Raw genomic sequence first — 15,070 nt, forward strand, 5'->3', positions numbered from 1 at the left:
TTTCTTGTAACATTATACATCAAAAATCTTCTTCAATAGAAGCTACACATTGTTCTAACATCTACATGAAAACATCGGCAATTACACAAATTACAATATTACGAATAAATCAGACATTGCATCTGTTAAACAGTGAAAAATAAGAAGCAGAAGAATAAACAAGTGTATATAATATTTGTGGACACAGAAAAGGCGTTTGACAGAGTAGATTGGAACAAACTGATATGGATCCTAAGGAAAATTGGCGTGGATTGGAAAGAGAGGAGAATGTTCAATAACCTTTATATGAAGCAAGTCAAAATCAGGATAGGAGAAGAAATGTCAGAAGGAAGCGAAATAGGGAGAGGAGTACATCAAGGATGCCCTTTATCATCTAGGTACCCTGTTCAACATCTACTTGGAGGATTTAGTGAAGAGCTGTTTTCAGAACATGGATGGCATTGTTAGCGGAAGAGGAGATGATACTAAGGGATATGCTACTGAAGTTAAATGACAGTTGTGAGCATTGTAAAATGAAGATAAATGCAAACAGGACGAATACCATGGTTGTAGGAAGAAAAATAAAGAAGATAAACGTTCGAATACTAAATGAGGCAGTAGTAAAAGTGGACAGTTTTAAAAACTTGAGGTGTACTATAAGCCCATGTATTGTGGGTCCTTATCACCACAGCATGGCGTGTGCTCAGGTTGCGGATCGAGGAGATGGCAAATATATTGAATAAGCAGTAGTGGATAGCCAATAAGGGGTGGTCCTCCAGCTTGGGGGTTGGGCTAACAACCCATCCCTCCAAAAAAAAACAGCTTGCTACGAAATCATACAATAAGCCTCGGAATGGGAATGATTCTCTGGCACGACCACAGCGAAGGAATAAGGTTATGAAATTTGTACTTGGAATGTAACTAGTCTTTATAGAATAGGAGGGGTAATATTATTAGCAAAAGAACTAGTTAGGTATAGTATAGACTTCGGAGTATGAGAGGTTAGGTTAGATGGGAATGGCATATCACAAATAGTACTTGTTGTATTATGGGGAAGGAAACAATCACCAATTAGGAACAGGATTCTTTGTTCATAATGGAATAAAATCAACAGTAAAAAAGTCGCATTTATCAGCAACAGGTTATCGTATTTAGTGATTAAGGGTAGATGGTGGGATATCATAGTTATAAATGCTCATGCCCCTAAAGAAGAGAAAGACGGCCATATAAAGGATAGCTTCTATGAGGAACTGGAACACACTTTTAATCAGTTATCTAGATATCACATGAAAATTTTATTGGGGGATTTCAATGCTAAAGTAGGATGGAAGGAGATTTTTAACCCATTATTGGAAAAGAGAGCCTACACGTAACTAGTAATAACAACAGAGTTAGGTTACTTGGATTTCTCCAGATGGATTGACACACAACCAAATAAGATTATATCTTGATAGATAAACAGAGACATACTAGTATAGCAGACATTCAAACTTTCAGGGGACAGACTGTAATTCTGACCATTATTTGGTAATTGGAGTATTAAGAGAAATATTATCAGTGGCCAAGAGAGTAGAGCAACAAGTAGATATTAGTAGATTCTATATCCTGAAATTAAAGGACGAGGAAACTATGCAACATTATCCGGTCGAAATTTCAAATAGGTTTGCCACTTTAGGAAGCTCTGACGAAGTTGATAGAGTTAGATGTTAATAGCGTATGGGAAAATATCAGAGATAGTATCAAAATTGCAGCTGAACAGAGGATAGGTTATTATGAAACTAAGAAAAAGAAACCATGGTTTGATGAAGATTGTTCCATGGTAGTAGAAAAAAGGAAACAGGCAAAATTGAAATTCTTATAGGATCCAGTTGAGGCGAAAAGAAATAATTATTTCAATAAAAGACGGGAAGCAAGTCATATACATAGAAATAAAGAGAGAGATTACTTGAAGGAAAAACTGAATGAGGTAGAAACAAATAGTAAGAATAAAAACATTCGAGATTTATATAAGGCATAAAGGAATTTAAGAACGGATGTCAGGCAAGGGTAAACGTGATCAAGGATGAGAATGGTGACTTGCTTGCAGACTTTCACTCAATCCTGAACAGATGGAAAAACTGTTTTGGGCAACTACTAAATATACATAGGCCAAAATAGAAATGATTGGGACGAAATTCAAATACAAACTGCTGAGCCATTTATACCCTAACTCACACTTTCTGAAGTCGAAATTGCGATAAATCTGAAAAAGCACAAGTCTCCAGGTATTGATCAAATTCCAGCAGAATTGATACAAGAGGGTGGAAGCGCATTATCTAGCGAAATTTATAAGCTTGTACTTGCTATTTGGGAAAAGAAAATTCTACCAGAACCATGGAAGGAGTTCATAAGTGTACCTATTTTTAAGAAGAGGGACAAGAAACTTGGATTCTTACTTTGAGAGAGGAACAGAGATTAAGGATGTTTGAGAATAAGGTCCTTAGGAAAATATTTGAGGCTAAGAGGGATGAAGTTACAGGAGAATGGAGAAATTACACAATGCAGAACTGCTTGCATTGTATTTTTCACCTGACATAATTAGGGACATTAAATCCAGACGTTTGAGCAGGACATTTAGCATGTATGGGCGAATCCAGAAATGCATATGGTGTTAGTTGGGAGACTGGAGGGAAAATGACCTTTGGGGAGACCGAGACATAGATGGGAGGATAATATTAAAATGGGTTTGATGGAGGTAGGATATGATGATGATAGAGATTGGATTGGTCTTGGACAGAATAGAGACCGATGACAGGGTTATGTGAGGGCAGCAATGAACCTGTGGGTTCCTTAAACGCCATTTGTAAATAAGTAGTATAAGCAATAACATGAGCTGCTGCCAGGAAGTCAAAAGGAGGATAGCAATGGCAAAGGAAGCTCTTAATAGAAAAAAGAGCATCTTCTGTGGACTCTGGGAAAAAGAACCAAGGAAGAGATTAGTGAAGTGCTTTGTGTGGAGTGTGGCATTGCATGGATCAGAAATATGGATATTATGACGAAGTGAAGAGAAGTGAATAGAAGCATTTGAAATGTGGATATGGAGAAGAATGGAGCATGTGAAATGGACAGAATAAGAAATGAAGCTGTGTTGAAAGAGTGGGCAAAGAAAGAAAGATGTTGAAACTGATCAGGAAGAGAAAAAGGAATTTGTTGGGGTCACTGGCTGAGAAGAAACTGCCTACCGAAAGATGCAATGGAAGGAATGGTGAACAGGAGAAGAGTTCGGGGCAGAAGAAGATATCAATGATAGATATGATTACGATATATGGATCATATGCAAAGGCTAAGAGGAAGGCAGAAAATAGGAAAGATTGGAGAATGCTGGATTTGCAGTGAAAGACCTGCTCTTGAACAGAACACTATATGTGTATGTATCTGTTAAAAACTTAGACATAGTCAATTGTAGTAAAACAGAAAGAAATATAGATGAAAAATGGTTGTTTACCGATTCCCTTTCAACAAGTATTAAATAACTTTTTCATCGTTTTGGTGAGCATACAATGCAATAAATCAGTGCTAGGCTACTTCACATTCAAAAACATATAATTATCATCTTACTCTTGCCATGGAGGCGAATATATCAACTACTTCGTCTCTTGTGTGTTTAGATTCAATATTAATGTGAAGAAATACCGAGTATGCTAAATTAAGTCTGCTATGAAGTGTTCTATTTAAGTTGATTTGCAATATGACTAATTTAGGACTCGAAGTCAACATTATCTATAAAGGTCTTTTAAGTATGGAAAACAAAAATCAACACAACATTTGGATAGAGATGGAATGGAGAGAGCCATAGGAATGTTATCTGCACACAAACATCAATCTGATATTGCTCGAGCATCAGGAACATCCACAAGTGTCATTAGTCATTTATGTAAGTGGTATCACATGACCAGAACTCCAATGTAACAGCATTCAGGTCCAGGAATTTAACAACTGCTATACAAGTCTGCTACTTGGTCCAACAAGACAGAATGGAATAGTCACTGCACCTTTACTGGCATCTCGCCTTTTACACACAGATGGTGTTTCTATTCATGCTCAAAGCACCTGGAATAGTCTGCATTAATCCTATTAGGTTTCAAACAGTGAAGAGAGGAAATAGTGATCAAAGATAGCAGTGAGCACAGCACATAGTTCAATGGTCACAGGATTAATGGACTCCTATGTAATTCACAAATGAATTAAGATTTTGACTGAAGCTTGATTCGCGACATCAGAGAGTGCGGAGAAAAAAAAACCTGGACAAAAGAGGATGGACTGTGGGGAAGTCAAACTCTTTCTTCTATTGTCACAACAACCCTTTAAAAACAATAACTGGCAAAGTTGTGTACCGTACTGTAATCCAGACATTCAGTTCACATTGTAACTTCAGACATTCACTATAATGGTTTCGTGGGCTATCAGCCAAGTTAAGATGTGGAAATGTTCCGAGCTTTCGGCTGCTGACTCTGCAGCTGAAAGTTCGGAACATTTCCACGTCTTAACTCAGCTGATAGCCCGCGAAACCATTATAGTGAACCAGCACCAAGAAAGCCTCAAATCATACATTCAAACATTCAGTTTTCCAAACAGGTGTTACATGAAGGATAATGCAGCAAGATGAATGGAAAGTTCTAAGTGTGAAAGATAAAGTTTAATGTATGTATATATATATATATATATATATATAGAGAATGGTAAAAAGAAAATTGTTGTGTGCCGTGAATTTGGTCTATTTAAAGAAGAACTGAGAACAATTTACAGAAGCAGTATTTTGCAAAACTGAAGCAGAAAAAAAAATTGCAAATTTAATCAATCTACATTCTTAATAAATTGTGAGTAGTTTATGTATCTTAATTACCGTATATATGCAAATACTCCACACATATATTTTCCGGAATTTAGTGAGAAAAACTAAGATGCACACATTATTTGAAACAAGATTAGTACCGCTTCACCTCAAACACTTTTTACATTTTCTCTCCTAAAATTAGGGTGAGCGGAGTATTCACGTATATACAGATTTTTCCACTAAACAATTTATTACATATTTCATTATTTTCTACAATTCAGTACAGTATCCTTTCTTAAATAACGGGGAAAAGACGTGTCATGCAAGTTATAGTGCTGTAGGCCTATATAAAAATACACATTAAATTACAGTGACGTACGAAATACGTAATATTTTGAATGTATTTCTTCTCTGAATTTTACTCTCTTCTCTGTTTATTTCTTACAGTGACATTTGTTTACTGCAACATAATTTTAGTCCCTACGGTGAAGCTGTAATAGAGTTCAACTTATTTCAAAGGCCCAGTTCGAAAGGGAAACTACTTAAAATTTAAAGTTTTGAGAAACCCGAATTTTAAAGCTTCATCTTGCTATGAAAAATTCAATCAGCACACTATAATTTGAAATTTATACTATATATAAAGTTTTAAAGTGCAGGTTTCTCAAAACTTTAAATTTTGAGTGTTTTCCTTTTGAACTGGGCCATCGATTTATGGACACAAAATGTTTTTGCTACAATTGTGCGAATTTTTACATCATCGAGAACATTTTTAAATGACACACTAAAGTGTTTTTAATATCTGAAAGAGAATAATTTTTTATGCTATACATCAGAAAAAGAGAGAATTGAGACCTGATGATGATAGGTTTGGTGACTGAAGACATACACAAGAGGTATGCATACTTTTTAACGAAACTCATCCAAATCAGCCAACTATATCTCAGTCCAGAAATGAAATTAAGATAACATGAACAAGTCACAGACGTAAAAAGATCTGGTAGACCATCCAGTGACGATTCGAAACTTGATGTTTTGCTAATGGCCAAGAGAAACCACATTCTTCTCTCCATGAAGAACCTACATTAGATATCTCGAAATAAACTGCCTGCAGAATACTGCACACCAAATAAATGTCATTTTTATTAGTGTCGTGCATTGCAGGTACTACATTTGGTTCAAGTTTGTCGAGTTTCTGTAGAACCGAATATCGCTTTGCGGAAGCAGGTATCTCATGTTTGTTTGGACTCGCCCCTTAAGTCTTTGATCTTCTCTCCCCACTCCTCTTTTCATGTTTTAACTGCATAAAGATTTAGAACAAAACTTGCGAAGTTCTATAAAGTTATAAGTACAGATAATTTTGTGTTACAAAATTATGATTAAACATTAACAGGAATATTATATATTTTGATAATTTATTGACAACTTAGGGAACATCTGCTCGCTTGAAAAAAAAATACATAAGTATTTCTCCCAATACAATAATTCATACAGAAAAAAATCAAATCGACATAAACCAGTGTAAGTTGTCAATAAATTATGAAAAAAGGTTTGTGGAAACTGACTTATGTCACTTTTCCCAAACACTGCAGATATAGTCGCCCTGAGTGGCGCAGTTGATATAGCACCGGCCTTCTGTGCCCGAGATTGCGGGTTCGATCCCGGCTCAGGTTGATGGCATTTAAGTGTGCTTAAATGTGACAAGTTCATGTCACTAGATTTAGTGGCATGTAAAAGAACTCCTGCGGGACAAAATTCCGGCGATGCTGATATAATCTCGGCAGTTGCAAGCATCGTTAAATAAACCATAATTTATATATATATGTAAATCACAATATTTTTAATGAATAATAGTGTTTACTATATAAACTACTGACAGAAAGTATAATTACATTCTTCATATAAAATTCAAATAAAACACAGTTGCTCAGCAGCAGTAGATATGTGACTATACGGATGATGAAAGTAGAATAACATAAATAGCATAATATAAAATAAATTCCATAAATACAGTAGAATTCCTTATATCAAGCAACTGTGGGACAAAGTGAGTGCCGAATAATTGGAAAATACGTTTATAGGTTATGTAAAGACATACTGTACTGCACAAACATTTTTTTCATCGTTGAAATTTAGAAATTTTCATATAGATATTTAAAAATAAAGTTTTGAAATACGTACAATGTTTATTTTTAGTATTCAAGAAGGTAATGTACATCATCAGTTCATAATTTATTGTAATACGTAATAGCGTAAAAAATATTAAACATTTTCGTAATCTTATGACAATTTTAAACAGCATCCATGTGACGTGAAAAGCAGTGTAGCCAACATCGCAACTATGAAGATGGAGTAGCGGTCGATGATTTAAACCTCTTTAACATATCTCTAATGTCTTCTTGTTTATTTATACTATCTATCACTCGAACGAAACTTTTACGCACTGTAGGCACAGAGAATTTCACACTTTCCTATTTAGACTTGTCCAACACCCCTTCAAACAGGCGAGTTGAAGTGATAAATTTAAAGATATCGTCTCTGCGAATTATTTGCAAGGCCCAAGTGACAGCTTACCAACAGGGACATAACGGGGTTTTCTGTCTATGTTTTCACCCGTGAACAATGTAAAGAGTAAACAATATGTGGCATGTGCGATCCACGAAAACTACTCACATCTTCGTCTGGCTCTTCCCTTTCATATGAATGACTTTTTTTTTGGCCTAGCCAAAAGTGTCGTTGTTTTGGTATTACCGGTTATTTGGGTGCCGGATATGAGGGATTTTACTGTATAATCATTTCACTTTCATATTACTCATCATTATAATTTATAATATTCAACCTATTAATAAATAAAATAAATAATTTCATTTTCATGCTACACATTATCGTCATGCATGACAGACACTATGTTCAATTCATTTTGTCGAGTATAATGATGTTTGATTCGCCGATGTTCGAAAAATTATGGAGATAAAATCTAAAGAAATAACACCAATCATTGCAGGAGGAGGCCTGTCATATTTGTTGGTCAGTATTATGAAAAAATTTGCTCTCCCATCCATTCATGATTTAAACCGCTTAAGGATTTAAGATGTATCTTGGGATTAGTTTTTCACATGGAATAAGACGAAGTTTATAATGCCTTGGTTTCCTCTATCATGTTTGAATATTGCATAATATTAGTAAGTACTATGAGCATATGCGTTTTTTTACACATATATTTGTTTGATTTATTTATTCATATATTTTTGTGAATGTTTAGTCATATTAATACGCATTACTATGCATAACTTCGCAAGATATGTGCCTGACATCCTTATCCAGCTAAAGCATAAAGGTGCAGGGAGAGGAGCTAGGAGAAATGCACCGAACATATGTAAGGAAGGGGAAAGACTGAACAAATGCAAAGCATGCTTTGGTTCTACAGAGACTTGACAAACATGAACCAAACATAAGGTTCTTATCAGTTTTCAACAGACTCGGTTATTTTAGTGTACATGTTTCATTACTATGTATTGATGGATGCCTAAGGAGTAGGGCGAAGTTTATAGTAGTATCTTGATATCCCCTCTCATGTTCGAACATTGCACAACACTAATTCTTATAAAGTCCAAGCCTTGCAGGAGTTAATGGAAGACGATTTTGATAGAAGATTGCAGTTCATGTTCTCTAAATTTTGCTTCATAGAATTTACAGTTGACTGAGAAATAGATGGCTGATTTGGATGAGTTCTGTTAAAAAAAGTGTGCATACCTCTTGTTGTGTACATCTTCTGTCACCAAATCTTAACATCACCAGGATCTCAATTCTCTCATTTTCTGTTCATACCATCTTCCTTTATGTTGATTTCATCAATAAAACTGTCAGGATGTCTACCACAAATGTGAAACAAAAATTAGTTACTTTTTAGTTACTGTAACATAACCATTATTCATAAGTATGATGAAAAAACATTAATCATATTTCATTATGATCTGTTATCAGACTTGTTTCTTCAATTCTCTGATCTTCAGTTCAGTGGACATGCAGCTAACCTCTCTCCCAGCCTTCTAGACGGTATTAGATTCGCATATGTAATCGCTGATTACCAACCACTCCAACTCAGACATTGGCACCAAGATTAAATAAGCGAAGCAGAACAATATGCGTAATTCCGTTACAAACGGCCATTTAAGTCTTTTAAATTTGTTACATTTCGTTACCAATAGACACCCTGCTGCTTTCACAACACAAGCACTAACAAAATGTATCAACAATAAAACTGTTACCATAATAACCATAACTATAGTGTTTCTGCATAAAACAAATGAACTAGTGAATAAAAAATTAATATGCTCTTTCATAAATAAAAAAAAAAAACTACAGTGTTATTTTAAAATGTTCTAGATGTCAAAACACGCATTGTGTTCGCAAAAATATTTTGTTTCCAGAAAAATATTCCTTTCTAAATACAAAGTTCAACAACTTTTTTTTTTTTTTTTCAAAATCCTAGTCATTCAATTTTGACTGCAATTATGCACTGCTTTTGAAAAACCGTGTATATAAAGACGACACTGGGAGGAAACAATAGCAACATATGGGCTTGCTGAAGTCTTTGGCAAAACAAGGGGATTGAAGCTAATATGATTTATTGGTACTATCTTACTGTGATCAGAATTATGGACACACACATACCAGATTGAAATGGTAACCAAAAGCAGATGAAAAGATAGTACAAATCCTGAAAAACAAACAACTTGCATACTTAGACATTACAAATGCAATGTGCATGTGCCCTACAGCATCTAAGGAGATATTGATGAATTTGCTCCCCTTTCATTTGAAGGGAAGGAGACTACGTCATGTGCACTTAGACTGGACAGGACAATGAATTTTAAAATATAGGTTAACAACTGGGAAAACTCTGTTGTAGGAGATTACTAAATCTTACCGCTGTGCTGGAGGCGGAGTTTCCCTCCATTGTTGTTACTGATTGACAGTGATCTGATGCATCACTGTTATCAATACGCACTACTATTAGCTGATGATTAGGAAGGAGAAGGCAAATAGTATATTGTGTCACTCTTTAAGATTGACGCATGCACAGACCAAAGGAGTTTCCTAAGTTGTTCCCCTATAGTTTATATACCGTGTCATCTTAAAAGATGCTAGAGAATGTAAAACGTAGGAAAATTATGGAGGTAATATCTAAAGAAATGACAATAGCATTGGAATTTGACAAACCAGTTGAAGTGGTATTATCTAGCAGCAAAATTCGGGAAAACTGTGGACTCACTCATACAAAAAGTGCTTTGTGTGATATATAGAAGGTTCAATAAAGGACTGTAGAGTTGGTGTGGAAATTAAAAGACCAAACTTTGCCTTATCAAAAGTCCTTGGAACATCTCCAACCATCTGAAATGCACACTACAGGACTTCGCATTCGAAAGATTGTGACTAAAGTGCAAATATCTATGTATTATCTGACTGCCTGCTGCCTTTAGCTTCCAAAGAAATACCCCTGGTACTCATTTCTGTTGCTGAGTAAACCTAAGATCATGGTATGGCAGGGGCGAAAATCCATGATCCCATCAAGAATCGAAACCACTAACTTTCGACTTGTAGCATTATGCCTCAACCACACTACTGTCCCCCACCTAACAAACAGAGGACAATTACAGGTATTCTTACTGGGCACAATCCTCTAAAATACTTCTTAAAAATAACGGTAAGATCGAGAATGATATCTTTAGACTGTGTCTAAATAGAATAGACAAAAAAACAGATTCTCTATGACTCTGAAACACACAAATGTATTTTTAATGTGTAAGGATATCAGATATACAGTTCCTACGATTTTGAGTTTCTATAATGGCTTAAAACTTAAGTAGAAAACATGAAGTAGGGTATAAAATTATTTCATAAGACTGTTATGAGAAACATGTTAAAGTCTATACAACCTCTTAACATTTCCGTTCTATTCTATTCAACTAGTTTTTGAAATTGCAGAATTTCTGTCAATGCATTCTAGTTGGTAATGTTGAAAGGTGACTATATGGCATGGTGCCCGCCATTTATTTCCTTTTGCAAACGATACTGTATACTTAAGAAATCTAAAATATTTACATTAAAGCATTGTTACTGACAATCTCAGCAATCTGCAAACTTACTGTGGATATCCCTCCCACTTCAACAGATACTCGTAGTATTTTCTCTTTGGATTGAATCTTTTTGCAAGGATTTTTTCCACAACATATTCATCTTCACTTGAAGCCTCGCCATCTTTTTCCTTGTCACTCTTTCGTATAACCCGGTTCCCAGATAATTTACTGTCTGGTAATGGTTTCCTTTTCACTGTTCCTGGACGTTGAGTAAGTGGTGCAGGTCCAAATGTACGTCCCCGGAGTTTCATACCATCTCCTTGCTCAGTTTGTCCATCCACAGGATCCTCGTCACCACTCATATTTTCTACTTTAATTTCTACCATTCCATCACCAAGAGGGTCCTTGACTAATTTACTATCTGCAACTTTGGTTGAATTTGAGTCTTCTGCTTCAGTTGGTAAAACTTCCTATAAAGAAAATGCAATGCTTTAGCCAACAAGACATTAAAATCTTTTTCGATTCTTTCTATAAAAAAATTCTTGGGTATAGCCAGGAATTGAACTCGAGACATCCTGGTTAATAGTCAGGGAAGCTAAACACAACACTAAGAAGTTAGTCACATTTTTATTTTCACTTACAGCTATGTTTTATGATTAACAGAAAACACAAAAAGACAAACGTTGTTGAATAATTGGATGTGATAAAATTAATACTCACTGCAGTTTTAGCGTCTTCATTTTTTTCTGATTTTGTAGTTTCTTTATTCTCATCTGTTGGATCTTTTACATTTTCTTTCTCGTTTTCTTTCTCGTCAGATTCTAGAGAAGTATCTTTTTCATCTGTGCCTCCTTCAGTGCTAACTGCAGACAGAGACTCATTCACTTCAGATTTTGGTGTCGTATCAGCTGAATGATCTCTCTTAGTAGAATATGTCCGTATTTCTTTGATAGCTTGAGTACCACGTAAAGAACGTACATCTCTAACACTGCCGTTCTTATCCACAGGTATACGTACAATTTTACGTATAAATTTTCTTTGTTCTGGCTCTGTAAAATATATACAAATTACAGTCTCCTCCACCAAAAAGAATTAATAAATGTGGAACAAGATGGGAAACAATAAATCATAGTTATGTTTATCACAAATTCAAATATATAATGCAGTAATTCAAGGTTGCTAATACAATTCTGTAAACAAAAATAGCTTAAAAAATTAATTTTAATAAAAGCATACAATAACAATTGAATACCCTCTGGAATAAGGGTATATGATGCATGATTTCCCAATGTACTTATACCCTTATTCCGGGCGAGTATTCAATTTAATTTAAATACAGCCATAAACATAGAACTAATGCTATGGGCATAGTTGGTCTATACAAAATTCAAGTACAGATTAAAAATGAAATTGAAATTAAAATTAAAAGATAGGCATTCCTGCTTGTTCAAATTATTCACTCACATTATAAAAAGTATTATCAAAAAGCCATTTCCATAAAACGTTTTGAAATCTAGATACAGTAACACTATGAGCCTCATAAGATAGTTTACTGAATAATTTCAGAGACATTGAATCAAGTCAACACTTTGATTTATTCAATCTAACTGCAGGTTCAAGAAGAAGATACTGGACCTGGTATTGTAATTATGTATATCTCGTCCGCTATTATAGTCATTTACTCCCTTCTTTTTATCCTAAGTAAACATTCAAATATATAGAGATTCACTACAGTCAGTATTTTCTCTTGTTTAAATAAGGGTCTGAAATGAGCATTAAAAGGGGCAGCCGTAATGATACGTAAGGCCTTTTTTGCAAGATAAGTAATTTTGATATACCAGAGCTTTTATCCCAAATACGAAACCCATACAACAATAACCTATTAAAAAAGGCATAATATGATATTCTATGATAAGATTGGATACCAAAGTTTTCAATTGTCTTAACAGAAAAATGACTCTAGATAATTTAACACAAAGTAAATCTATATCACGATCCCAATTCAATTTATTATCAAGAGTCAAACCAAGCAATTTAACATGAGTCTGAAATTGAACATTCATGGTTTCTTTTAAAGAAAAAAGTATTTTCTGTGTTTTATTAACATAGACACTAAATTCATTTGCCTGGAACAAAGACATGGCATTATTTAAAGATTCAGTCATAGAATGGGTGAGCAAAAACACATCATTGTTAGAACAACATAAAGATGTATCATCAGCGAACAAAACACACTCACTGGAAACATTATTGGGGAGATCATTTATAGCTATTAGGAACAATGAGGGCTCCAAGACAGAGCCTTTCGGAACCCCACATTCGACCAAAGTAACTTCAGAGAAAATGCCATTGTAGCAAACCTTTTGAGACCTTCTTTCTAGATAAGATTTAAATAATTCCAATTTAACTCCATCTATACCATAATATTCGAACTTGGAAATCAATACCTTATGAGATACACAATCAAACGTCTTTGAGAGGTCACATAATGTGACCATAGTACTATTATGTCTTTCAAAATCATTAATAATATAAGATACAGCATTTCAACAGCATCTATTGTTGAGGATCCCTTCCTAAATCCAAATTGTGATGAAGATAACAATGAATTTATTTCCAAGTAGTGCATTAATTGCATATTCATTATGGTTTCAATAACTTTGGAAAACATAGTGACAATAGATATGGGCCTATAATTATCAGATTTGATGGATCACCCTGATGGACTGTTTCAGCTATGTTTAAGGTTTCCAAAAATATACCAATTATTGTCATGACAACACAATTATAAAACTAACACACATCTTCATAATCTCAACCTTATGAAGTGTTTGTTTCTCTACAACAGTATATGTCAAAATATAAATGTTGCTAGCGTAATTTCTAGAATGATAGATTTCAAGATATATCATATTAGGTGAAAAAATTGGTAACCTAAATGAAGTGAATGGATAACAAAGTATGTCAACACTTTAAACCAGACTGAGTAAATAAGAACATACCTTTAATAAAACTTGTTTGAAGATATTTTCTAATTCAACTACACTGCCTGGTTTGAAGCTAGACCTTATATACATATACATGAGGCATTGCAAATATTACAAGTGAACTTGCAAAAGTGATTGAGTTCGTCTAATATATATATATATATATATATATATATATATATATATATATATATATATATATATATATATATACATATACATATACAGTGAGAGAAAGTGGGGGCAACATATGTACACACACTTCAACATGCAAAATATCTGCGTAAAAGCGAAACTGATACGTCATGGGATGGCAATAAGACATGTTCAAGCAGAAAACCAGCTGAACTGGTAGAGCTATGTGAAAAAAAGTTGTTGTTGTTTTCTAATGCCAGGCGTTTGACAATAAAGTCATTTGACCTCTTGCACTCCAATATTTTTCAAAGATATTATCATGGCCAGCCAATGAAGCACAGATTTTGAGGTGTTCCGAAAGTGAAATGGCATGTGCAACCTTCACAGTGGACACATTGGTCAATGGCTGGATGTTAATGTAGATCCTTTGAATACATTTTGACAGTACTTATTAAACACGTCTCAGATACTGGAACAAAACCCGTAAATGTTTCAGAGTTCTCATACTCAGTTCTCTCAGGAGATCAATCTATGAGCTGGTATTCTTGGCATTGTTGGGAAGATTTTTATTTATATTTGATATTTACTGTCAAATAAATTTACATCTTTTTTGTAGTGGACTGTCTTATTTCTGTATTCTAGTCGCCACAACTTTATTCACCTAATTATCTAATTTTATTTCAACTTTTTACTTAACAACCAGGCTACCTATTTCTATCTATCCTTAATTATTAACTAACCTAATGGATTTGAGGAAAGTGAGATATGACTGTAGAGACTGGATTAATCTTGCTCAGGATAGGGACCAATGACGGGGTTATGTGAGGACAGCAATGAATCTCTGGGTTTCTTAAAAGCCATAAGTAAGTAAGTATCCCTCCCTGCCAGATTTCTTCAACTATTACAATCACTTCAACATAATCCCTACACAGAGATTTTTTCCTACTTCCTCCTCTCCTCTTTTCGTCCCTCTGCTCATCTCCGTTCTCCATAGCTATACTCACTTAATATTTTTCTTACACTGAAACAAGTCCACCATCCTATCTATTATTTTTATTTTTTTCATCCATTACTATAAC

General features: G+C 34.5%; 1 protein-coding gene across 5 annotated transcripts in view; it reads right to left on the reverse strand.

Moving 5' to 3' along the window:
- The window catches only part of Chro (chromator), a 47,918-nt gene that overhangs the window by 15,387 nt on the left and 17,461 nt on the right, over window positions 1-15,070 (reverse strand). For all 5 annotated transcript variants that reach the window (XM_069834647.1, XM_069834649.1, XM_069834646.1 and 2 more), the window contains 2 exons: window positions 11,590-11,918; window positions 10,939-11,339 (listed from right to left, as the gene is read on the reverse strand). In XM_069834647.1, coding sequence (XP_069690748.1) covers window positions 10,939-11,339; window positions 11,590-11,918 — 730 coding nt within the window. The remainder of the gene's footprint in view (window positions 1-10,938; window positions 11,340-11,589; window positions 11,919-15,070) is intronic.

The sequence above is a fragment of the Periplaneta americana genome, chromosome 9 (genome assembly GCF_040183065.1).
Source record: "Periplaneta americana isolate PAMFEO1 chromosome 9, P.americana_PAMFEO1_priV1, whole genome shotgun sequence".
NCBI classification, from domain to species: domain Eukaryota; kingdom Metazoa; phylum Arthropoda; class Insecta; order Blattodea; family Blattidae; genus Periplaneta; species Periplaneta americana.